This window comes from Pocillopora verrucosa, chromosome 9 (assembly GCF_036669915.1).
Source record: "Pocillopora verrucosa isolate sample1 chromosome 9, ASM3666991v2, whole genome shotgun sequence".
Lineage (NCBI taxonomy): Eukaryota > Metazoa > Cnidaria > Anthozoa > Scleractinia > Pocilloporidae > Pocillopora > Pocillopora verrucosa.
This window is the reverse complement of record NC_089320.1, coordinates 1545994-1572002: the sequence shown is the minus strand read 5'-3', so window position 1 is coordinate 1572002 and position 26009 is coordinate 1545994. Positions and strand designations below refer to the sequence as shown.

At 36.6% G+C, this 26009-nt stretch overlaps 3 protein-coding genes across 3 annotated transcripts; all 3 read right to left on the bottom strand.

Annotated features, from left to right (window-relative positions):
* Positions 1-14190: 14190 nt before the first annotated feature.
* Positions 14191-16668, bottom strand: LOC136283348 (lactadherin-like). Its single transcript, XM_066171984.1, has 3 exons — positions 16624-16668; positions 15213-15526; positions 14191-14569 (listed from the first exon to the last, which is right to left on the bottom strand). The coding sequence occupies exons 2-3, from the start codon at positions 15474-15476 to the stop codon at positions 14429-14431; spliced, it is 405 nt and encodes a 134-aa protein (XP_066028081.1). The 5' UTR covers positions 15477-15526; positions 16624-16668; the 3' UTR covers positions 14191-14428.
* Positions 16393-17133, bottom strand: LOC136283347 (uncharacterized). The gene is made up of 3 exons (XM_066171983.1): positions 16806-17133; positions 16557-16704; positions 16393-16489 (listed from the first exon to the last, which is right to left on the bottom strand). Exons 1-3 carry the CDS (start codon positions 17131-17133, stop codon positions 16393-16395), a joined length of 573 nt encoding a protein of 190 aa, XP_066028080.1.
* A 4897-nt stretch (positions 17134-22030) lies between these two features.
* On the bottom strand, positions 22031-24697 carry LOC131780563 (retinoschisin-like). Its single transcript, XM_066171872.1, has 4 exons — positions 24382-24697; positions 24118-24267; positions 22894-23207; positions 22031-22171 (listed from the first exon to the last, which is right to left on the bottom strand). The coding sequence occupies exons 1-4, from the start codon at positions 24695-24697 to the stop codon at positions 22031-22033; spliced, it is 921 nt and encodes a 306-aa protein (XP_066027969.1).
* Positions 24698-26009: the final 1312 nt, after the last annotated feature.

Below are 26009 nucleotides of genomic sequence, written 5' to 3'. Positions count from 1 at the left end.
CATCACAATAAAAGATGTACTTGCTCCCAAAAGACGAAACGTAAGGGTATTTCAGATAATGTAAGAATTAGCTTATTGATAGAAATTTACAAATCAATATAACAGTTCTGAAGATCACAATGATGGTACGCTTGTAACATACATTGTCACCTTCACCCTGCGCCAAGAAATAATGGATATTGCAGCGCGATCTTATCATGTTTTTGTTGAAGAAACAAATAAAAAGAACTGTAAAAAATGCAGTCGTATGGAATCAGTGGGATCTGTTGCTTAGACTTAATTTATAATGTCTGCAATATACAGTTCTGTTGATCGTTATCAAGAGATAACAATAACAGCTGTAGGCGTGCTCGAACTGACAGTTCAGAACCCTCTATAACTACAAACCATTCATAAATCCGTAGAGACATGACTAAGAATGACAAGCAACTTTCAAAAATGATCAAAATGTATATTTTTATGTATATGTTAGTTTGTATATATTTTTCACGATAGCTTGACTCTGACAAAAAAATTACTCTTCTCGATAATGCTATAGAATTAAATTCGTTTAACTAGCCAAAATATGAAATCAATAGTATTAAAACAATTCTAAACATCAGTTGCATCAGGCTCGAAGTATCACCATCTCAACATGCCCAAAATATGCTCAGTTTTACTCCCGATCGCTCTGGCCTGATTTGTTTCATTTCATCCTATAATTTGGAAATTTAATAATTATTTGGTTCGAAATGGTTGCGAAGTTAAACAATGATTCTTCGATGGTCCGATACGATAGCATGTGTGTGATCCCACGAAAATTGTTTCAAAAGATGCTAAATTATATATGGTGATTATATTTTCAGACATGAAAGGCTATCACGGCCAATTACCATACCAGATTCGAATCTAAATTCTGTACCCCTGCAGCGCTGGAGGACAAAAAAGTGTTTTTAAGTCCACAGTATCATGAATATTTTATCGGTTTAATTCGGTCGAATTATGGGAGTAGTACTCAATTCGGAAGATTCATTACGCGCAGGAAGAAAACGAACGCATTCATGACTGTAAATAGATGAAAATCATGTACGTGAACTGCGGTTGAAGAGACGAATGTGGAAGCGATCCTCGCAGTTACGAACACTATTTAAGTGGTAGTGAAAATAAGATCTAAAAAATATTCAGGCCCGTACGGGATTTCAACCCATGACCACTGCAATACCGGTACAGCGCTCTACGGTAACACAGAGGTTATGGGTTCAAATCCCGTAAGGACCTAAATTTTCTGCAGGCCTTATTTTCACTACAACTAAAATAGCGCTCATAACTGCTAGGATCGCTTTCATATTAATTACACATACAATAAATGCCAGCCGCTGTGGTAGTAATTTCAATAATTTGGGATGCTCGGCAGAGCGTAAAACAATGTCAATAGGTTTTTATGTTTGTGGAGTCAGTTTCGAAGTTTCGAGTAATGAGAATGGCCCACTCCAGATCAAAGAGTGCTCAGAGTACAACAAACAGGCCCACACGCAGGAAGCGCGGGCGACCATACGAGTAGTTTGTGTTTTGCAATTGATTATTTGAGAGAAAGGCGTTAGTCACTGTCGAAATTTTCTGGACCAATCACAGAGCGAAGCAATTCTTAAAGAAACAGAAAACAGCGGCGGCATTTATTGCTAATTTTAACTTACAGTGTCGCTGTTTTCATATCAAACTCATGGGGTACAAATAGTCTTAAAATGAATGTAGTGACCACGCCCACTTCAACACCCCACTCAAATCGAGTGTAATTTTCGAATGTTTTACCATTGTGCAGATTCTCTACGGAAAAAACACCCAATGTACCTCTGAAATATTAAACTATAATATTGTGGCTTTATATTTCGCTAATTTTCTAACTTGAAGGTAAAGTTTTTCCTTCGTCATTTTTACCTTTCTCCGAGCGGTTGCGTGAAATTAACAAGGCGTTTTTGATCAAAACACGACCGAGCGAAGGGTCTCGGGCGATATCTCTTTTACGTAGGCGCAAATTAAAAATGTACCGCCAGAATCAAAAAGAGAAACAAATTTCCTTTGTTTTGATATGTAAAGTGTCGAACAAAAAGCAGATTTACCCTCGTCAAATGGCGTTTCAAAACAGCTGTATCTTCCTCCTTTTGATTTTTTCCTGTTTTGTAAGCGTGAAAGCAGTAGGAGAGAGATCGGGAAACTCAGAAAGCGCTTCGGGAATTAGTCTGCCATCGTTTACTTACAAGATAAACAAGTAAGATTTGTGAAGTTCGTTGAAGTACGAAGTCTAAATAAATGCCTTTTTTAAGCTTGTTTGCTGGATTTTCGTAAACATCCCTGATTAGTTTTTCGTTTCAGCTTACTAATCTATACTATTTCAAAGCAATGTAAAGGCGAAGACGGAGAACCATGAGTTGGTCCTTTCAACGATCGTAAACAGAGTGTTTTAGCAATCAGGTATACGAGGTGTAATAATCAATAGCCGCACATTAGAAGTCTTCAGAAAGAAAGTATTCTGTCTTCAGAAGGCTGTCAAGAAAGCTAGTGATCGTGGCGGAAGGCAATTAAATGCGCTTCTTAGCAAGTTGGAAACGGGCTTTCGGTATCGATTTAATATCATATAGATCTCAGTATCATACAGTTTTGTATCTTTCCTCCGTGGATTCGCCTTTCTAACGAGGGTTTATGTTGAGTATTCATTGCAAAATCGCTTTGTTTTTTTCTTTCTTTGGCTTGTCCGCCATTTTGAAAATTTCGTAACGGAGAGCATGCGCATTACGTGGGGTTAGTGGTTGCGTACACCTGGAACCGAGAAAAACAAATGTTCGTCGCACTGTGGAAAGAGTTTGATATGTTTCTTCCCTTTTTTCCCGAGCACATTACGCCTTCCAGTTTAATTAAATAAGAAAACTCTTTTTGCACGGATTTGAGAACGATTCTTAAATTGGATTACACAACATGTAGAATAAGATAATGTTAGTTTAGATGATAGTTATTTCCTCGCGCATCTCATTCTTTCTTTCCCTTTTTTCCCCCTTTTTCTTTCTTTCTTTAAGGTACCAATCCAGCTTATTGATAACCGATTTGGCATCTTTTGACGCCATTTGCCATGAATAACAAGAAAAAACGAAGAAGAATAAGTACATTGAATCAATACATTAAAGAATCGCTGTTTACAAACGAAACCTTGTCGAACAATATGCATAGTTCTAATGCCGACGGCTTTATTTTGATTTGGTTTTATTTCAGTCAATACAGAGGAAAACAACTAATTATTTTTTCTTGACTTATATTGTAGGCTGAAATAAAGCAAATAAAACTGAAACCTTTCGGATAAATACTCTAGATAGTTTTTGCATGTAGAGAGATGATGATGCCTAGTACCTGATACAGATTATGTCGTAGCTGGTAGAGTATATTATGGTAAATGTGATGTAAAGTCGTTACCATTGCGACAAAGGTGAACTCATGTTATGATATTTCTTAATACTAATCAATAATAAAAATTATCAATTATTAATGATAATGATTTTGTGTCGAAGTCAAGTGAATGTGTGAAAGATTCTCTAAACCTGAGAAATATATTAAAGAGCGTTTATCTCTGACAATTCCATGCCTTCTCAATCATGCTACGACTACCTTATAAAGATGCTTTATAAATTTCGTGCTCTAGATTGTTTTGCATATCTATGTACGTGGAGCTCGTGTCCAGGTGTCATCGTTATTTGTCCATTAGTTTTTTAACAACTTCGCTTTTAGTCGAACAGAATAGAAATGTAAAGTCGAGAATTTTGATCTTGGTGTCAGCTTTCGTATGAGAGAAACTGTTGGAAACATTTGAAACAATATTCGCGAAGGATTTTTTTTAAAATTACGTTTCCACTGGAAAAGAATTATTAGCCTCAGAACACCTGTATTTTGCATGAGCGGAAGTCAGTCGCTGCTCAATATAATGTATATATTTGAAAATAATTCAGTAACGTTAACCTCTTCGGTCCCATCAAAACTATTTGAACATAAAAACCCCCCGTGCATGATTGTTCTCTGCAATCGAGTTTCAGTTGGTCATTTTTTGTTGTTTTTCTTTGTGTAGTGATATTAACCCAGAAAAAGAATGCGTATTTGGAAAACGAATTCATTTTGCGTCGCTGTAAGTACGTCAAAATATATGCTAGAATGAAAGTTAGTAACACAAGGCTACCCCAAGACTATTTAATGTTAAATTTCATGGTCTAGGGTACCTATCATTTGAAATGTTTTTCTTAGAATAAAGTTATGACCCTTATTTCATCAAAAATACCTTCTATGAAATTGTAAACGTAAAATCTTGTGTAGCGCATCCGCCGACCAAAAATGTAATTCATAAGATTCCAAGCAAGTGTCGCTCCAAGACGCGATTGACGAGGTGTTTGGGGGCTATTTTACAAATCGAGACTGAAATATAACAGACCAAAGTTGACCGTTCACACGAATCTTTAATCTTGCAAGCAATCCACGAACCACAATCAACGATCAAAATCACGATCAATCAATCGTAAACAAAAACAATAATGCAACGAAGTTCTATCAATCTCATAAAATGTTGCGAAATGCACAATCAAAAATCGCGTGTAAAAAGCTAGGCCTTAACGTCGGTAACGAGATTAAAATGACAAGAAACAAAACAAATAAACCAATACAAATACGTTAGAGTACAAAAATTACAAGAATTTGGTGGCTGGTTTACAGCCTATCGTTCTTATCTAAATGGTGGGCGTTCACTTGCATCTGAAACGATTTTGGCCTTTAAATCTCGATTCAACTGAAAATACGTCAATACAACAAAATATCTGTTTGTATACTTTCGCCCAATGCTGGAAAACTAAACTTAGAAAAAAAATGGTTACAAAGTTACTCACATATCGGTTCCACCTGTGCCAAAGGTTTAAGAAACGAAAAGACGAAAGTTCACCAAGAGTGCTCAAAAACTTACGAACAACTGATTATGGGGACGCTAAATTTGCTTTTAAATGCGCGTGGTGACGCTGAAAGGTTCGATTACAAAACCGATAGAAATATAAACAAAAGATAAAATTGTAACTATCTTCGTATCAAGGATCATTCTGAAATAATTAAACTAATCAATACTTAATTAAATGAAATTGAGCCTTCTGGCTAATGTAATTAACATCTTGCAATATTTATATATCACCAGTAGGACAGAAGGGGTGCACAATGATACACAACCAATAAAAGAGAGAGTATTTTGTACCACGTAATACAAATAAACCAATTATATGGGATCCAAGTTGGTGATTTGATGGAACGCCATATAATTGGAAAAGATGCTTTCTCTGACTGGTTGGTAAGCAGATGGAAATGTTATAAGTTATGATAAAAAAAACATCACAATAAAAGATGTACTTGCTCCCAAAAGACGAGCACGTAAGGGTATTTGAGATAATGTAAGAATTAGCTTATTGATTGAAAAGGTCATAGACAGGCCTACACAGACTCCCCTGTGTGGTTTTACGTTTGCAACGCAAAAGCCTTTAATTAAAGCTTCGCTCTGACGAGTATGTCTTTGAGCGATTTACCTCTTTTGTATGATATAATCGGAGGCGTTTTGTAAATTGTTTTCAGAAGTGGCTGATTTTGGATGAGGTTCCATTGTTGCATCAGTATTTGTTTTAAATTTTTAAGCCCTGGGTGGTATGCTGTCACAAAAGGCAATATTTTGCCTGTAGTTTTTTTGGTTTGTTTTTTAAGTGTCGACTGCCTTGCGGCAAACAAGACCTCAGTTAACGTTTTTTCAATTAGGCTTTTTGGGTAACCACGTGCTTCAAGTCGTGTTTTGAAGTTACACATGGCCTCCTGGAAATTTCTTTCCGAGGAGTTTGTTCTTAGAAGTCTGATAGCTTCTCCTTTAATAAAGCCTTTCTTAACACCTGGCGGGTGGCAAGATGAATAGTGTGTATATTGAAAGGTCTCGGTCGGTTTGTAGTGAGTTTTGACGTCGAGGATAGCTTCGTTTTGGAATCTTTTGGACTGATTTTTCAGAGATGACAATGTTGTACTTTTCAACATGTTTATTATCACTCTGAAAGCGTGTACATATAAGATCTTTCAGCTCTGAAAGCTGATTTTCTATTTTGTCTATCCTGTCGGCATCAGTATTTACAGTGTTCTTCAAGGGCGAACGTGATCTTTCACGTGTATTTACATTGAATTGTGATCGAGACTTGGCAATATTAGCCTTTTCAAGTTTGTTCTTGTGACTAACAAGTCTACGCTGATGGAAGCGCACTAGGGCGCTAACGTATTGTTCTTCGGCGTGACTTTTAATAGCGCTTATTTCCTGTCGAAAGGTTTCGTCAGGCGTGACGTTTGCCTTCGCCTTGTATTGAATCGACTTAGGGCAAGTCTTTTGTTGTAAGTGTCTCTCCAGTTTTAAAATGGAGGTTTCAGTTTTTTGCTTCTTGAACTACAAATCAATATAACAGTTCTGAAGATCACACTGATGGTACGCTTGTAACATACATTGTCACCTTCACCCTGCGCCAAGAAATAATGGGTATTGCAGCGCGATCTTATCATGTTTTTGTTGAAGAAACAAATAAAAAGAACTGAAAGAAAATGCAGTCGTATGGAATCAGTGGGATCTGTTGCTTAGACTTAATTTATAATGTCTGCAATATACAGTTCTGTTGATCGTTATCAAGAGATAACAATAACAGCTGTACCACGTGGTACAAATAAACCAATTATATGGGATCTAAGGTGGTGATTTGATATAACGCGTGGAATAAAATGCTTCCTCTGACTGGTTGGTAAGCAGATGAAAATTGTATAAATTATGATTAAAAAAAATATCACAATGAAAGATGTATTTGCTCCCAAAAGACGTGCACTTAAGGATATTAGAGAGTAAGGGACTTGTCAGAAATTAGAAGGGGGGAGGAGGGGTGGAAACAGAGGGGGGGGGTCACAACTTTTTGAGCCTCAGAAAAGGGAGGGGTCATGAAAAATGGGCAGTTAAAAGGGGGAGGGTCATGCAAATATATGCCCGTGATCATGTAGAGGTTCACCCACAGAAGAAAAAGGAAGTTCTTTATTTTGGCAAAAAAAAGAGAAAAATACAACGGTTTACGGAACGTTATGGATATAAACTGTGAAGTACTATAGCAAGAATTTAACAAACATGTACTTTTCATTAATTAATTAATGCTGTCATCGAAAATGTATGTATGTAGCATGACAAAGAACAGATTAGAAATATATTTTGAGTTTTCATAATACTGACGCACCCTAGTGTATTGCAAGAACTAGATTTTATCATTTATACAAGAGGGGGAGGGTCATGATATTTTAGGCCAAGCTCAAGGGGAGGGTTAGCAAACTTTACTCCCATTGCAGGGATGGGTCACCTAATTTCCGAACCCAAATTTAAAATTCCCACCCCCCCTCCCCCCCTTCTAATTTCTGACAAGTCCCTAAGTAAGAAGTAGCTTATTGCCTGAAATGTACAAATCAATATAACAGTTCTGAAGATCACGGTGATGGTACACTTGGAACATATATTGTTACCTTCACCCTGTACCAATAAAAAATGAGGTAATGCAGCGCGATCTCGTCATGTTTTTGTACAAGAAACAAATAAAAGGAAATGAAAGAAAATACAGTCGTACGAAAATAGCAGTGATTTGTTGCTTAGGCTTAATGTCTGCAACATACAGTTCTGGCGATCGTTATCGAGAGATATCGACAACAGCTGTAGACGTGCTCGAACTTACAGTTCAGAACCCTCTATACCATTACAAACCACTCATAAATCCGTCGAGACACGACTAAGAATGACAAGGAACTTTCAAATATAATAAAAATGTATATTTTTATGTATATTTTGATTTGTATATATTCTTTTCACGTAGCTTGACTCTGACAAAAAAAAAACACTTCTCGATAATGCCATGGAATTAAATTTGTTTTAGGTGGCGTCATTATACTTTTCCTATTCCATAAAAGGTTTATGTCAAGTGCAAAACTTTTAGGTGAAACTTCAAAGGTACGTACCATTCAATAAAGTTATGTCGTACTTTGCGTCTTTCAGTTTTCCTACCAAATTGACATTTGACTAATATTTGTTTTATGGAGACAGGAGAAGTGTTCGCTTCTAGCCAAACGAAATTACGCTTAGCGACATTTGGGTCAATCGTTTTCCGATGAACTAATCAGAAAGCTAGAAATGCAATAACCAGACTTCAAATGTAATGATAATTAATAAATTAGTTCAAAACATCATCCCACCTAGGTACCGCTAACTACCCAAAATATAAAATCAATTGTATTGAAACTGACTACTAAACATAAGTTGCATCAGATTCGAAGTATCACCATCTCAACATGCCCAAAATTTGCTCAGTTTTAATCCTGATGGCTCTGGCTTGATTTGCTTCATTTCATCTTATAATTTGGACGAAGTTTAATAATTAGTTGGTTCGAAATGGCTGTGATGTTAAACAATGATTCTTCGATGCGCCAATACAATAACTTGTGTGTGATCCCACGAAAATTGTTTCAAAAGATGCTAAATTATATATGGTGATTATATTTTCAGACATGTAAGGTTATCATGGCCAATTACCATACCAGATTCGAGTCTAAATTCTATATGTACCCCTGCAGCGCTGGAGGACAAAAAAAGTGTTTTTAAGTCCACCGTATCATGAATATTTTATTGGTTTAATTTGTTCGAATTACTGGAATAGGACTCAATGCATAAGACTCATTACGCGCAGGAATAAAGAAAACGCATTCATGAGTGTAAATATATGAAAATCATATACATTACGCAGTTACAAAGTAGTAGTGAAAAAAAAAATTGAGGCCCGTACGGGATTTCAACCCATGACCACTTCGATACCGGTACAGCACTCTACAGTAACGCAGAGGTCATGGGTTCAAATCCCGAACGGACCTAAATTTTTTCAGGCCTTATTTTCACTACCATTAAAATAGCGCTAGTGATTGTGAGTCACTGTCGGGGTTTTCTGGACCAATCACAGAGAGAAGCAATTGTTAAAGAAGCAAAAAACAATGTTAGAGTTAATTGTTAATTTTCACTGATGGTGTCACGTATTAAACACTGTTTTCTTTCTTCCCTTTTTTTCCCCGAGCTCACTACGCGTTCCAATTTAATTGAATAAGGAAACTCTTTTTGCACAGATTTGAGAACGAGTCTTAAATTGGATTACACAACTTCTAGTGTAAGATAATGTTAGTTTAGATGATAGTTATTTCCTCGCGCATCGCATTCTTCCTTTCTCTTTTTTTCTCCTTTTCTTTCTTTCTTTAATGTACCAGACTTAGAAGAGTATTAGTTGGTACTTGGCTTCCATTCAAGTGCTTCCCTTTATAAAAGGACTTATGAAAAAGGGGTCTTATATAATTTTATACTATACACAAGTGTCATTTGAAACGAGACCACGATAAAACGAAAAAGAAAACACTTATTTCCTTCGATTTTATACCTCTAAAATCGTCTCTCTCTATTTTTCTAGTTACGAAGGCTAGTTCAATCTTTTTCAAATCCATCAATAGCCCATTCCTTACGAAACAACAAATATGACCGCAAATGATTTGGATTCGGCTGTATACATCTGTACCTCCAAAAGATTTCGTTTTGGCATTAGACTAACAATCGCTGATGTGAGTAAATTCAATAGTTCTGCAAAATACGCATCGAAAACAAATGGACTTTCGAAGAGCAGGCTATACCGCATATCACCTACATGTAACGAAGGGTCACTAACTTGTTTCTATTATTTTATATTTTCTGTCGACATTCTACTTGTACATATAGGTATGACTTATATTTCTAGACGATGATCAGAAGACAAATCTTCACACTTGCAAATATTTCGTGATAGAAAAGCACACTTCCATCAGTTATTTTTTAACGAAATGAAGTAAATCAGTTCTTTGGTCCTTGCCAGACCTCGTCTCATGTGCTTGTAAATGTCGTTAGGTTGGTTATGGTTTTTTATCGTGGTTTATACACTCTTTCTATTAAGTATAATAGTTCGTCTCTTCGTCTGAGGAAGACTATCAATATGCAGTCGTGAGGTAGCGATCCACTTTTTCTGAAGTTACTACGTCGAGAGATTTTATTCCTTATAGTAACTGATGACCCTTATCTCGCATTTTAGTTTAAATGGAAAACAAAGCTTTGTGTCTGGCATACTCTGTTGGTAATCAGGTTTTTCCACAATTCACACTAGATATAGATAGACTTGGCTTGAGCATCTAAAGTTCCCATTGAATAGTATTTTTTTATCTACCTTTAATTTGTGCATAGAAGAAAGAACATTTTCAAATGTCATCATTTTTGCTCTGAAACAAGGAAAATTCTGGTAGGTGACGGGATAAAACCGAACGTATCTGGCCATGACTTCAGCAGTGAGGAAATGCTTTAGAACGCCATGTCGGTCTGAGTTTCCTGGGAAAACCTGGAAGAGGAAAAAATGCAAATATCATAGCGAGAAAATGATATAATTCGGCAACACATTGAAAGGGAAATGTTTTATGGAAAGGTTGAAGTGTGGAAGACGATCTAACTTACATCAATGTTGGCCAGCAAACTAATGCTGCACTTAAAGTATCAACGTAGTTTTAGACGGGGACCTCTTAATGAATAATCTATGATAGAACTGTAGCCTTCCCCTTAAATCTTGTCGCAAATTAAAAAAACAAAAACAAAAAACAAAAAACAAAAACTTAAGATAATTCAATGATCCCAGTAATGAAAGAAATACAAGCTTGAGAGCTGCTCAAAACTCTGGAATGAAACCACTTCGCTAATTCACTCTTTTAACGTCACTCCTCAGTTTATCACTGAGAGAGAGCATACTATTGGCAATTGCAGTCTATTTGGCTTCATTCAACATATTGGCAAAGATCTCCAAATCGTGATAGTTAGTTAATTAAACAAAAGAACTTAGAAAAATGCACCAATGATTTTAAAATAAACATGCAATATCGAATATGAAGAAAGATATCTTGAGGTCCACCCGCGTATCCAACCCGGACCTGAACAAGGGAAAGGGGAAACGAGGAGGAGAGGGAGGGGAGGGGGAGGTGAAGGGGCTGGGATAGTGTTTTCCCCGCTTGATTTTCTTGTGATATATACCTAGATATCGTAAAATCCCCCAAATATTCTAGACAAATTGGCAAAGTAAAAACAATAATACACGTGCCGACGAAATGAGATTACAAAATGATGAAATTCACAATCATTGGTTTTCTAAGCTTCTTTGTCCGGGAGATTGAGGAATGTGCGCTTTTCGTCAAGTCACAGTCATATGTTCATATAACCCCTGTGTAAAGTTCTGATTGTTCTCGACTTATTAGCAATGGTTCATTCTCGCCAGAGTCTGCACTTTCATCTTATTCGTCATCAGGTGCTTGAATAATAAAGCACTTGACGATCGAATATCGTAAAATCAAAACCAAAGTAATGAGAACGGCCCATTCCAGCCTCAAAGACCAAAGAGTACTCGGAGTACAACAAAAAGGCACACACGCGGGAAAACGCGGGCGACCATACGATTTGATTTTGTTTGGCATCTGATTGTTTGAGAGAATAGCGTGAGTCACAGTCGAAATTTTCTGGACCAATTACAGAGTGAAGCAATTCTTAAAAAACAAAAAACAACGTCGGAGTTTATTGTTCATTTTAACTTACAGTGTCGTGTATTATACACTGTTTTCTTTCTTCCCTTTTTTTCCTGAACACACTACGCGATCCAACTTAATTAAATAAGAAAACTCTTTTTGCACGGATTTGAGAACGAATCTAAAATTGGATTACACGAGTTGTACTGTAAGGTAATGTTAGTTAGTTTTTAGTTTATTCTTTCTTTCTCTTCTTTTCCTATTTTTCTTCCTTTCTTTAGTGTACCAGACTTAATAGAGTATTAGTTGGTGGTTGGCTCTCATTTACGTTTTTGATAAAGTGCTTCCCTTTATAAAATAATTTATGTGATAGGGGCATCTTATACTATACTCAATAAAGTGTTATTTGAATTATTCATCTAAAATCGTCTCGTTCTATTACGTCAGATACTAAGGGTAGTTCGATCGTTTTTTAAATTTAGCTTGTATATGATTTTTAGCATTGTGCTTACGGCAAAGATATTCCAAGGAAAGATCTTAATAGAAGATAAACATACTTTGACATGGTTGCTAATATTTTGTTCGGCTACGACGGAGGAGCTCGGAGACAGGAGTACAACCTAAGTGAACATTGCTTACTTTGTATAGTTAATGTATTGATTGACAAAGCCAAGTCCTTTGAGAAGGTAATAAGTTTCTGGATCGAAACAGTTCATCAATAGCCCATTCCTTTCGAAAGAATAAGTATGACTACGAATGATTTGGATTCGGCTGTATACAGCTGTACCTCCAAAAGGTTTTGTATTGGCATTAGACAGACAATCATTTATAAGAGTAAGTTCAATAGTTCTGCAAAAAATACATGGAAAAAAAATAGATTTTTGAGAAGTAGGCCATACCCTACATCGCCTATATGTAATGAGGGGTGACTAACGTGTCTTGATTACTTTCTATTTTATTTCAACCCTCTCCTTATACTTATAATAAAATTCGGATATAATTGTGCTGTCATTGGCTAAAAGAGCGTGCTTTATGAGAGTATAGAGCATAGAGCTGAGCTAAAGCTGTCACGCCATCTGCCAAATTTTATCACGTCCGACCTTTTCCGGAACTTCTCTCGAGCTTTTTTTCGATAATTGAAAGAGAAATTTGAGAACAAGTGAGCCGGCAAGTAGCAACAGAAGAACCAAACAAAGGTTTGTAAACATGTCAGGTGCTGTAATTTACCTTATTGTAACGTAAATAGAGACGAAAATCCTCAAAGAGAAAACGAGATGGACAGTCCGATTTTTAATGGTTTTCACGCTCAGCTAGATTGCAAACTTACGTACGGTAAGGAAAATCAAACACACCTAACATTCGTATAGTATATAAAGTTTCGTGTTCAAAAACAAAACAGGGCAAAGTAGGGATGATGAAAAATATAACTAAACTGGCAATTTATATTAATCATGACGGTGTCAGAGCGACTGCGATCATGATGATGTCCATCGCGGCTAGCTTATCGTGGTCATCGCAGAGAAGCAAGCCTCAGAAACGGCATCAGCCGCCCTTCGAGTGAAAAAATAAGAGCTTGCTCTGATATCCTTCCCGATGCGTTGAGTAGAAGGCTACATCGGTCACTGCAGCCAAGTTTTACGGCGCTGTCATCCCGAGCAATCTTCATGTTTCGTTAAATTCTGCTGTCATTAATTCATAAAACACTCGCTTTGAACAGTTTGTTTCCTACTTGTCATGTGAAAAAAACTTGCGTGTTTTTATGAAACACAATTCGGCCGAATTTCGCTGAACATTTTACTTTCAGATTCTGTATTATAGACTAAAAAACTTCAGGCAAAAGTGTTAAATTCGACCTGCTAAACTATTTAAGTTTGTAAACTATTGCAAAATGTAAACTTTGATGGTTTTTGAACATTGATGGTCTGACATTTTTGACAGCTTTAATCTTCTACAGCCAATCAGATTATTTGAAACATTCTCGCAGGGATACTGATTGGCTTATTGAAGCGTGCTTTATGAATGTATAGACCATACTGACGACACTGTTGTTCGCTTTTGAAATAAAACTTTTTTTGAAAATTGAAACCAATGCTTGGGGAATTTAACGGATTCTTTATAACAAAACAAATAGAGAAGCCTTGACCGTGCTCTGTAGAGCACTCAAGAAATGGGGACAAACATTCGACTACGCCACGTGTTTCTCCCTACACTTCTTTCGTGTTTCAGCCGTTTCCTGTGTGCTTTACAACAGAACAGAGCACAGTCAAGGCTTCTCTACCTGTTAAATATCAATATGACTTAAAATTCCAGACGATGATCAGAAGGCAAATCTTCACACTTGCAAATATTTCGTGATAGAAAAGCACGCGTGCATTTTATTTGTTAAACAATATGAAGTAAAGCAGATCCTTGATCTTTGTCAGACCTCATTACCTGTGAATATCGTTAAAAAGGTTACGGTTTGTCATCGACGTAAACACTTTGTCTACGAAGTATAATCGTTGGTCTCTTCGCCTGAGGAAGACTATAAATAGGCAGGCGTGAAGTTGCGATCCACTTCTTCTTCCTATTTTATTTCTTATAGTAACTCATGACCCTTATCATGCGTTTTAGTTAAAATGAAAAACAAGGCTTTGCGTCTGATATATTCTGTTGGGGATCAGATTTTTCGACAATTCACAATGAATATTGATAGGCTTGGCTTGAGCATCGAAAGTTCCCATCGTATAGTATTTTTCATCTATATTTAATTTGTGCAGAAAAGAAAGAACATTTTTAAATGCCATCATTTTCGTACAAATATTTCAACTCTCAAACATGGAAATTCGTGGTACGTGACGGGATAGAACCGAACGTATCTGGCCATGACGTCAGTGGTGAGGAAATGCTTTACGACGCTGTATCGGTCTGAGTTTCCAGGAAAAACCTGGAAGAGGAAAAATGCATACATCATAGCGAGAAAATATTGTAGTTCGGCAACACATGATGCAAGTTTAAAGGAACATGTTTTATGGAAAGGTAGGGGTGTGAATGACTACCTAACTTTATTAATATCTATCATAGAACTGTAACTTTCTCTTCAATCTTGCCGCAATAAAAACTGAAGGTAATTCTTAAAGCTTTGTAGTCAAAGACATACAAGCTTGAGAGTTGCTTAAAACTCTGGAATGAAACCACTTCGCCATTTCACTCTTTTAACGCCACTCCTCAGTTTATCGCTGAGAGAAAGAGCATACTATTGGCAATTGCGGTTTATTTGGCTTAATTCAACATTGGCAAAGATCTCAAAATCATGATAGTTATCAGTAGACTATCGGGTACATCTTCCTTTAAAAATAAAGTGAACTGTTATTTATGAATGCATTCTCTGATGGCTATTTTGTTTCTTCAACTTGACTATGGTTTGGCGGTTGGTCACAAGACTTTTTGTCCTACCGTTCGGTTCGGTTGTGAATAGCAACAAATCACACTCTTGCTTGCAGTGGTGCAATTTTGTAAGTTGCTTTTGTAACTCACTGAATTGGACTCTTCGCGGTCTTATAATCATTACTAATAGTTGCCGATCAAACCTTTGTCGTGCTGGTCTCCTCGTAAGCGTTCCAAGTACCACCGTCTGAGGATAGGTGTAGTTTGTAGCTGGTAGTCCATGCACTGTATTCCTTTTCCCCTTGGGTGGCCACAGCACAAACAGACAGCATTGTACCCACGTCAACCTGAAGATAGTCTGTTCTGTCAGTTCTAGTCTTGGGACACCATCCTCCTTTTCCCCTGTTTTCATGAAGTCGGCCAAAGTACGGAGAAGATATTGTACCAAAGACTGTGCTTGCTGTCATTCTGGCATCTGAGATTGCATTTCTGTCTGCCACACCAACAGGCCCACATTCTAGATAATAGTAAAATGAATCAGCAGTAAGGCTTATATTTATCTACATTTATTTCTTTGCTTCCCAATGTAGAACAATATGATTTGAATAGTATGGACTTTTAGCGCGGATCAAGCTGCAATAGTTGAAAAACATGGTTTACGAACTCCACGTTGTGAGGCAAAAGGGCCTTATCCTTTTCGTCTTGTCATCCTTTTGATTCATTTACCAAGAAAGTACAGTAGTCACCTCTTGGTGAATTGTACGTCAACCCATTTCATAAATTCACAAATGTAAGACACTGTTGTAGTGATATCTCAAAAAATTGCCTTTGGAATTATCTATGGCCAATTCTACTCTCTACAATGCTACTTTCCCGTCGTTTTGACGTCCTTTCTATTCATTTACCCACCAAACACAATGGTAAATCTCCAATTGGTTTTTGGTACATCCACTCTGTTCCTAACTTCATAAATTGAAGACATTCCTGTGCCGATATCTCAAAAATTGAAACAAGTGGAGCTAATTGTAGGAGTTAGTTCCATGAAATTCGCTCTTGTTGCGCGCGAACCACGTGACTGCATTCCATGGACAAAATTCATTACCAGTATTTGCATTGTGTGGAAATTTCAGTTCGTAACGGTTTAAAATGACGAAGATATTTGCATTTACTGGATTAAGGCAATTTCCAAACTCAAGGTTGAGCTTTGTGAGCTTGAAAACGTTGTGTGATATATAACCTTCCACGATTTTTTTTTGACCGCTTAAAAATCAAACTTCTTAATTAGCGATATTCTTTGTGATGATAAGGAAATCATGGCCGATCCCCTCAGAGGTAAGAAAACATTTCAACAAAGGAAAAACTTTTTTCACAATATTTCCCTGTTTACATAGATGAGTTAAATGCGCACGAGTGGTTGATTCCACGGTTCACACACTTTGCACCGTTTTGACTTAGATGTTTGACACAATAGTCTGCAACAAGTTAGAAAGAAGGCTGATTGAGAGATTAAGAGATAAATATTCAGGGAATATTTCGTGTACTAGCATTTTGTCTTTATGTCGCGACAAGCTAAAGTAGAGTTCCCAGATCTTGTAAAATCCAGCCAATAATTACCGTTAACTGCCTGTCTTCCTGTACTCGCCTCGATCTCCTTCCTTGATTCAGCAGGCAGCTCAAAGATTGATCCCAGGGGAACTGAAATTGAAATTTTACTTCAGCTCGTTAAAAGTTGGAAAAATTAGTGGCTCGTAGCGCAAAATCCATAAACATAACTACACCCTACTATTCTATATTACCTCGTTTTGGACCTTTTGCCATATAATATCTGTTTTCGTCCTTGACAAAGTCCTCTGGTTTTGCCTCTTTAGTCTGGTTGTTTAACTCACATATTGCAATGAACATGACCAAATTAAAGCTTTGACATCTGTGATCAACGAGACAGGTCTCTCTGCATTCCAGCGTACCTGGTGTAGTCTTGAAAGTCTTATAGGTGTGGCCCTTAAGCATCATTTGATAAATCGAGTATACGTCACCGCCAGTTCCACACTGCTGAGTGGCAATGTTAAGGAACATTTGGGAAATGAAAAACAGCTCGGTAAAAAATGAAGCCTGTCGACCAGCCATATGACACACATCAGATCTGTGATACCTGCCAAGAATATGGCGAGTCTTTCATGGAAGAAATGTTTGATTTAACCGGGAGGACTGACCAAATGATAATAATGCCAACAAAAAAATGTTTAGATAAAAACATGCTTCATAAACTTGCGAGAGATAATTTCTTACACAACATTTTTCGCTTTAAAATCCGCCCCTCCACCCTCTCCTTTTGTAGTCTTTCATCCAGATCAATGTTCATTTGCACTGTTCAATTGTCGCATTTCTTCATCCCATGACAACTATAAATAAGGAGATATATGCCTGTGCCAAAATATAACAAGCTAATTGTAGTCTTTCGCTCGGCTGAATCACCTATTTACGTTTTTCAATAATTACTACTTTAGGGACCGGTTTCGTGAAACTACCCTTAACTTAACGGTCCGTAAAGCTGTTCTGCCCTTTTTCATTTAAGAGTTTTTTAAATTACACAACAAAACCACCAGCTTAAGCAACAAAATAAACTTTTTCGGGTGCCTACATCTCATTCTCTATTCTTTAAATTTTGATATTGATATCCGTGACCTTGCTATTAACTCGAAATATTTTAAGCTGAAATAGTTTCATCTTCCTGTTTGTATTTCACAACACAGCGCTGAGACCCGTTGGCGATAATCATAGTTTCTTTTAACCCCCTTGACCTGTTTATTTTGAAGTTTCAGGCATAAAAAGCTAAAATTAAGGGAAATTCGACTCATTTTTATTGTTTCTATGTCAATCCTATATTTCTTAAAAATAATCCAGCTTATTCATAAAAGATTTGGCATCTTTTGAAGCCATTTGCAAGGAATAACACAAAAAAACGTAGAAGAATCAGTACATTAAAAAATCGGTGTTTACAAACGAAACCTTGTCGAACAATATGCATAGTTCTAACGAAGGCTTTATTTAGATTATTTTTTTTTAAAAAGAAAATAAATCATTGCTTTTCCTTGGCCTATATCATAGGCTAAAATGAAACAAATGAAACTGATGCCTTTGGGATAAATACTCTATACAGTTTTTGCATGTAGAGAAGCCATTTGCGAGGAATAAGACGAAACAACGTAGAAGAATCAATACATTAAAGGATCGCTGTTTACAAAAGAAACCTCGTCGAACAATATGCGTAGCTCTAATGCCGACGGCTTTATTTTGATTTGGTTTTATTTCAGTCAATACAGAGGAAAATAACTAATTATTTTTTCTTGACTTATATCGTAGGCTGAAATAAAGCAAATAAAACTGAAACCTTTCGGATAAATACTCTAGATAGTTTTTACATGTAGAGATGATGATGATGCCTAGTACCTGATACAGATTACGTCGTGGCTGGTAGAGTTTAATATGGTAAATGTGATGTAAAGTCGTTACCATTGCGACAAGGTGTACTTATGTTATGATATTTCCTAATACTAATCAATAATAGAAATCATCAATTATTAATGATAATGATTTTGTGTCGAAGTCAAGTGAATGTGTGAAAGATTCTCTAAACCTGAGAAGTATATTAAAGAGCGATTGTCTCTAACAATTCCATGCCTTCTCAATCATGCTACCACTAGTTTATAAACATGCTTTATAAATTTCGTGCTCTAGATTGTTTGACATATCTCGTGTCCAGGTGTCATTATTATTCGTCCATTATTTTTTTTTGACAGTTTCGCCTTTAGTCGAACAGAATAGAAATGTAAAGTCGAGACTTTTGATCTTGGTGTCAGCTTTCCTATCAGAGAAACTGTTGGAAAACATTTGAAACAATATTCGCTAAGGATTTTTTTTTAATTACGTTTCCACTGGTAAAGAATTATAAGCCTCAGAACACCTGCATTTTGCATGAGCGGAAGTCAGTCGCTGCTCAATATAGTGTATATATTTGAAATTAATTCAGTAACGTGAACCTCCTCAGTCCCATCAAATCTATCTAAACATAAAAACCCCCGTGCATGATTGTTGTCTATTATTGGAATTAGTCGAATTTTAGTTGGTCAGTTTTAATTGTTTTTCTTTATTTAGTTGTATTGACCCAGAAAAAGGATGCGTATTTGGAAAACGAATTCATTTTGCGTCACTGTAAGTACGTCAAAAATATATGCTAGAGTAAAAGTTAGTAACACAAGGCTCTAGCAAAACTATTTGTTGATAAATTTCATGGTCTTGGGTACTTATTACTTGGAATGTTTTTCTTAGAATAAACTTATGATCCTTATTTCACAAAAAAATACTGTCCATGAAATTGTGAACGAAAATCTTGCAATATTTATGTATCATTTGTAGGATAGAAAAGGTGCACTATGATACACAACCAATCAAAGAGACAGTTTTTTGGTACCACGTGGTACAAATAAACCAATTATATGGTGATTTGATATAACGCGTGGAATAAAATGCTTTCTCTGACTGGTTGGTAAGCAGATGAAAATTTTATAAGTTATGATTAAAAAAACATCACAATGAAAGATGTATTTGCTCCCAAAAGACGTACACTTAAGGATATTAGAGATAAAGTAAGAAGTAGCTTATTGCCTGAAATTTACAAATCAATATAACAGTTCTGAAGATCACAATGACGGTAGACTTGCAACATATATTTTTACCTTCACTCTGCACTAATAAATAATGAGGTAATGCAGTGCGATCTCGTCATGTTTTTGTACAAGAAACAAATAAAAGGAAATGAAAGAAAATACAGTCGTACGAAATTAGCAGTGATTTGTTTCTTAGACTTAATGTCTGCAACATACAGTTCTGGTGATCGTTATCGAGAGATATCGACAACAGCTGTAGACGTGCTCGAACTTACAGTCCAGAACCCTCTATACCATTACAAACCACTCAAATCCGTCGAGACACGACTAAGAATGACAAGGAACTTTCAAATATAATCAAAATGTATATGTATATGTTGATTTGTATATATTCTTTTCACGATAGCTTGACTCTGACAAAAAAAAAATTACACTTCTCGATAATGCTATGGAATTAAATTTTTTTTACGTGGCTTCAGTATACTTTTCCTATTCCATAAAAGGTTTATGTCAAGTGCGAAACTTTTAGGTGAAATTTCAAAGGTACGTACCATTCAATAAAGTTATGTCGTACTTTGCGTCTTTCAGTTTTCCTACCAAGTTGACATTTGACTAATATTTGCTTTACGGAGACAGGAGAAGTGTTTGCTTCTAGCCAAACGAAATTACGCTTAGCGACATTTGGGTCAATCGTTTTCCGATGAACTAATCAGAACGCTAGAAATGCAATAACCGGACTTCAAATGTAATGATAATTTCTAAATTAGTTCAAAACATCATCCCACCTAGGTACCGCTAACTACCTAAAATATAAAATCAATAGTATTAAAACAGACTACTAAACATAAGTTGCATCAGATTCGAAGTATCACCATCTCAACATGCCCAAAATATGCTCAGTTTTAATCCCGATGGCTCTGGCCTGATTTGTTTTATTTCATCTTATAATTTGGACGAAGTTTAATAATTAGTTGGTTCGAAATGGCTGTGATGTTAAACAATGATTCTTCGATGCGCCAATACAATAACATGTGTGTGATCCCACGAAAATTGTTTCAAAAGATGCTAAATTATATATGGTGATTATATTTTCAGACATGTAAGGTTATCATGGCCAATTACCATACCAGATTCGAGTCTAAATTCTATATGTACCCCTGCAGCGCTGGAGGACAAAAAAGTGTCTTTAAGTCCACAATATCATGAATATTTTATTGGTTTAATTTGTTCGAATTATTGGAATAGTACTCAATTCGTAAGACTCATTACGCGCAGGAAGAAAAAATGCATTTATGACTGTAAATATATGAAAACCATATACGTTACACAGTTACGAAGTAGTAGTGAAAATAAGACCTGAAAAATATCCAGGCCCGTACGGGATTTCAACCCATGACCACTGCAATACCGTCACAGCGCTCTACGGTAACGCAGAGGTCATGGGTTCAAATCCCGTACGGACTTAAATTATTTTCAGGCCTTATTTTCACTACAACTAAAATAGCGCTCATAACTGTTAGGATCGCTTTCATATTAATTACACATACAACTAATGCCAGCCGCTGTAGTAGTAATTTCAATAATTTGGGATGCTCGGCAGAGCGTAAAACAAAGAGAAGGAAGGAAGGCAATAAGTTTCTGTATCAAAGCAGTACATCAATAGCCCATTCCTTACGACACAACAAATATGACCACAAATGATTTGGATTCGGCTGTATACAGCTGTACCTCCAAAAGGTTTTTTATTGGCAGATTGACAATTATTTATGAGTAAATTCAACAGTTCTACAAAATACACATCGAAAACAAATGGACTTTCAAAGAACAGGCTATACCTCACATCACCTACATGTAACGAAGGGTGACTGACGTGTCTCTGTTATTTTATATTTTCTGTAAACATTCTACTTATACATATAGCTATGACTTAAAAATGCTAGACGATGATCAGAAGACAAATCTTCACACTTGCAAATATTTCGTGATAGAAAAGCACACGTGCATCAGTTATTTTTTTAACAAAATGAAGTAAATTAGATCTTTGATGCTTCCCAGACCTCATCTCATGAGCCTGTAAATGTCGTTAAGATGGTTATGGTTTGTCATCGTGGTTTACACACTCTTTCTATTAAGTATAATGGTTTGTCTCTTCGCCTGAGGAAGACTATCAATATGCAGTCGTGAGGTAGCGATCCACCTTTTTTGAAGTTACCACGTCGAGAGATTTTATTTCTCATAGTAACTAATGACCCTTATCTCGCATTTTAGTTTAAATAGAAAACAAGGCTTTGTGTCTGGCATACTTCGTTTTATCTTCATTTAATTTGTGCATAACAAAAGAAAATTTTTAAATGCCATCATTTTCGCACATATATTTCAACTCTTAGACAAGGAAAATTGTGGTAAGTGACGGGATAAAACCGAACGTATCTGGCCATAATGTCAGTAGTGAGGAAATGCTTTACAACGCTGTGTCGGTCTGAGTTTCCTGGGAAAACCTGGAAGAGGAAAAAATGTATACATCATAACGAGAAAATAATATAATTCGGCAACACATGATGCAAATTTAAAGGGAAATGTTTCATGGAAAGGTTGAAGTGAGGAAGACGATCTAACTTACATCAACGTTGGCCAGCAAACTTATGCTGCATTTAAAGTATCAAGGTAGACGGGGACCTATTTAAGAATAATCTATGATAGAACTGTAGCCTTTCTTTTAAATCTTTTCGCAATAAAAAATTTGAGATAATTCCAAAACCTTAATAGTGAAAGACATACAAGCTTAAGAGCTGCTCAAAACTCTGGAATTAAACCACCTCGCTATTTCACTCTTTTCACGTCACTCCTCAGTTTATCACTGAGAGAGCATACTATCGGCAATTGCAGTTTATTTGGCTTCATTCAACATATTGGCAAAGATCTCCAAATCGTGATAGTTATCAGCAGATTATTGGGTCCATCTTTTTTTTTTTTTAATTAAAGTAAACTGTTATTTATGAATGCATTCTCTGATGGCTATTTTGTTTCTTCAACTTGGCAATGGTTTTGGCAGATTGCTCACAATACTTTTTGTCCCACCATTCGGTCAGTAATCGTAGTTGTGAATAGCAACAAATCACACTCTTGCCTGCAGTGGTGGAATTTTGAAAGTCGCTTTTGTAACCCACTGAATTGGACTCTTTATGGTCCTATAATCATCAATGACAGTTGCCGATCAAACCTTTGCAGTGCTGGTTTCCTCGTAAGCGTTCCAGGTTACACCGTCTGCGGATAGTTGCAGTTTGTAGTTGGTAGTCCATTCATTGTTTATCATTTCTCCTTGGGTGGCCACTGCACAAACAGACAGCATTGCACCCACATCGACTTGAAGATAGTCTGTTCTGTCAATTACAGTCCTGGGACACCATCCTCCATATCCCCTGTTTTCATGGAGTCGGCCATAGTACGGATAAAATCTTGTATCATAGACTGTGCTTGCTGTTATTCTGGCATCTGAGATTGCATTTCTGTCTGCCACGCCAACAGGCCCACATTCTAGATAAAATTAAAATGAATAAGCGGTAAGGCTTATATTTACCTACATTTATTTCTTTGCTTCCCAATGTAGAACAATATGATTTGATTAGTGTGGACTTTGAGCGCGGATCGAGCTGCAATGGTTGAAAAACATGGTTTACAAACTTCACGTTGTGAGGCAAAGGGCGTTATCCCCTTTGTCTTGGCCTCCTTTTGATTCATTTACCAAGGAAGCACAATGGTCACCCCTTGGTGGATTGTACTTCCACTTTCGTAAATTCACAAATGTAAGACACCGTTGTAATGATATCTCAAAAAATGTGCAATTCGAATTATCTGTGGCCAATTGTATGTCTGTGGACTCATCTTTTATCATGGAGAAGAGTTTACATAAAATTCGTGAGAATTTCAGTTCTGAGGAAATCAATTGTAGCTGGTTTATTTCGGCATTTTTTTCCCTTCCTAAGTTATAAATTTAAGACATTGCTGTGCCAATATATCAAAAAGCTAAACTTGTGGAGCTAATTGTAGGACGTACTTCCATGAAATTCGCTGTTGTTACGCGGGAACTACGTGACCATATTTCAGTTCGTAACAATTTATAATGACGAAGCTATCCGCATTTGCTGGATTTAGGCAAATTCAAACTCAAGGTTGAGCTTTGTGAGCTCCAAAAAGTTATGTCATATATAATCTTCTACAAGGAGATCATGGTCGATCCCCTCAGAAGTCAGAAACTTTTCAACAAAAGAAAAACCAGATGAGTTACACGCGCACGAGTAGTTGGTTTCCCGGTTCACACACTTCGCGCCGTTTTAACATAGGTTCTTGACACAATAGTCTGCAACTAGTTAGAAAGAAGGCTAATTAAGAGAAGGCCTTTCATTAGCACGAAGACAAATATCCATGGAATATTTCTTGTACTAACCTTTTGTCTTCATGTCGCAACGAGCTAAAATAGAGTTCCCAGATCTTGTAGAATCCAGCCAATAATTACCGTTAACTGCCTGTCTTCCTTCACTCGCCTCGATCTCCTCACACGATTCAGCAGGCAGCTCACGGATTGACCCTAGGGGAACTGAAATTAAAATATTAGTTTAGCTGGATAAAAATTAGAAAAACCAGTAGCTGGTAAAGCAAAATTCATAAACGTAACTACACCCTACTATTCTATATTTGCAAGTTCTATCACCTCGTTTTAGACCTTTTGCCATATAATATCTGTTCTCGTCCTTCACAAAGTCCTCTGGTCTGGCCTCTTTAGTCCGGTTGTTTAACTCACATATGGCAAGGAACATGAAATTAAAGCTTTGACATCTGTCATCAGCGAGACAAGCCTCTATGCATTCCAGAGTGCCTAGTGTAGTCTTGAACGTCTTATAGGTATGGCCCCTAAGCATCATTTGATAAATCGAGTATATTCCGTGACATTGCTGACTGGCAATGTCACGGAACACGAGAGAAATGAAAAACAGCGCGGTAAAAAATGAAGCCTGTCGACCAGCCATATGCATATCAGATCTGTGATACCTGCGAAGAAGAAGGCTAGTGTTTTCATGCCAAAGATGTTTGATTTAATTGGGAGGAGTGTTTAAAAATCTAAAAGGAGAATGGCAAGGCTGATGAAGTCCAAATGATAATAATGCCAACAAACAAATATCTAAGTAAAAACCTACTTAGTAAACTTGCGAGAGATTATCTTGCACAACATTAAGCTAGGACAGACTTACAGCTTCGAAATTTCTCAAAAAAAAAAATTATAATAATGATTATCAACCTGTCCAATACTTTTTTTTGAGAAAATTCCCGCCTGATTAGTCGAAGAAAACCGATTTTTGTTCACTTTAAAACCCGCCCCTCCACCCTCTGCGTTTGCAGTCTTTCTTGCTGGCGATCAGTTTGCGGGAAAGACGGGGAATTCTGTGAAAAATAAATTTTTTAATGTTTGTGGAAGAATTTAAGGAAAAATTATGAATCAAATAATCTTTCCCTCGATGAAAGAATATCCTCGTAACACACAGTTATTTAATGGTTCATTTTGTCCTTTTTTAAATCACCAGGTTCATCACTTTAGTCGTTTGCTCAATTTCATCGTTTACAATTTCGGTGACGGGAAAATACTACTTTTAGTTTTCATTTGAAAAAAAAATGACAAACCGCGGAAACGTAATAGACCTACCCGGTTAAAAGTACACGTTGTTTCTTTAACTGACTCCGTTCAGTCAATTACCACTATTAAGGCGCCCGCTTTTATGTTACTTATGTTCCTTTTTCTAACACAGTCTGTTTTCGCTTTTTCTAAAACGGCAATTCTTAAAGTGAGGTTCGGAAAATGGATGTGCGTACCTGGTTAACAATGTCCGTTATTTCCTAAGCTGACTCTAATGAGTCTTCTTCTGAGGTGTGAAACACTAACGCAGGTTGCCAACTAAAAATGAGATATTTATCCATGCCAAAATATAATAAGCTAATTGTAGTCTCTCTATTGAAACACCTGTTTACGTTTTTCGATAAGTACTACATTAGGGACCGGTTTTGCGCAACTACCCTTAACGGCCCATAAAGCTGTTCTGTATTTTTTCACTCAAAAGCTTTTAAAATTATACAACAAAACTATCAGCAATAAAATAAACTTTATGGGGTGCCAAGATGAGATTCTCTATTCTTTAAATTTTGATATTGATATCCGCGCCCTTGCTATTCACTCAAGATATTTTAAGCTGCAGTAGTTTCATTTTCCTGTTTGGATTTCACAACACAGCTCTGAGACCCGTTGGGATTCTCATGGTTTCTTTTAACCCCCTTGACCTGTTTGTTTTG

Bases quoted from the DNA above. Each gene is read 5' to 3' on its own strand.
- LOC136283348 (XM_066171984.1), bottom strand. From the start codon at position 15,476: ATGACAGCAAGCACAGTCTTTGGTACAATATCTTCTCCGTACTTTGGC. The intron at 14,570-15,212 runs GTTTGATCGGCA...TTCCTCTTCCAG, and splicing joins AGGAGACCAGCACGACAAAG to GTTTTTCCTGGAAACTCAGA.
- LOC136283347 (XM_066171983.1), bottom strand. From the start codon at position 17,133: ATGGCTGGTCGACAGGCTTCATTTTTTACCGAGCTGTTTTTCATTTCC. The intron at 16,705-16,805 runs GTAATATAGAAT...TTTCAATTTCAG, and splicing joins GGCAAAAGGTCCAAAACGAG to TTCCCCTGGGATCAATCTTT. The intron at 16,490-16,556 runs ATGCTAGTACAC...TTCTTTCTAACT, and splicing joins TGTCGCGACATAAAGACAAA to TGTTGCAGACTATTGTGTCA.
- LOC131780563 (XM_066171872.1), bottom strand. From the start codon at position 24,697: ATGGCTGGTCGACAGGCTTCATTTTTTACCGCGCTGTTTTTCATTTCT. The intron at 24,268-24,381 runs GTGATAGAACTT...TTTTAATTTCAG, and splicing joins GGCAAAAGGTCTAAAACGAG to TTCCCCTAGGGTCAATCCGT. The intron at 23,208-24,117 runs GTTAGTACAAGA...AATTTTATCTAG, and splicing joins TTGCGACATGAAGACAAAAG to AATGTGGGCCTGTTGGCGTG.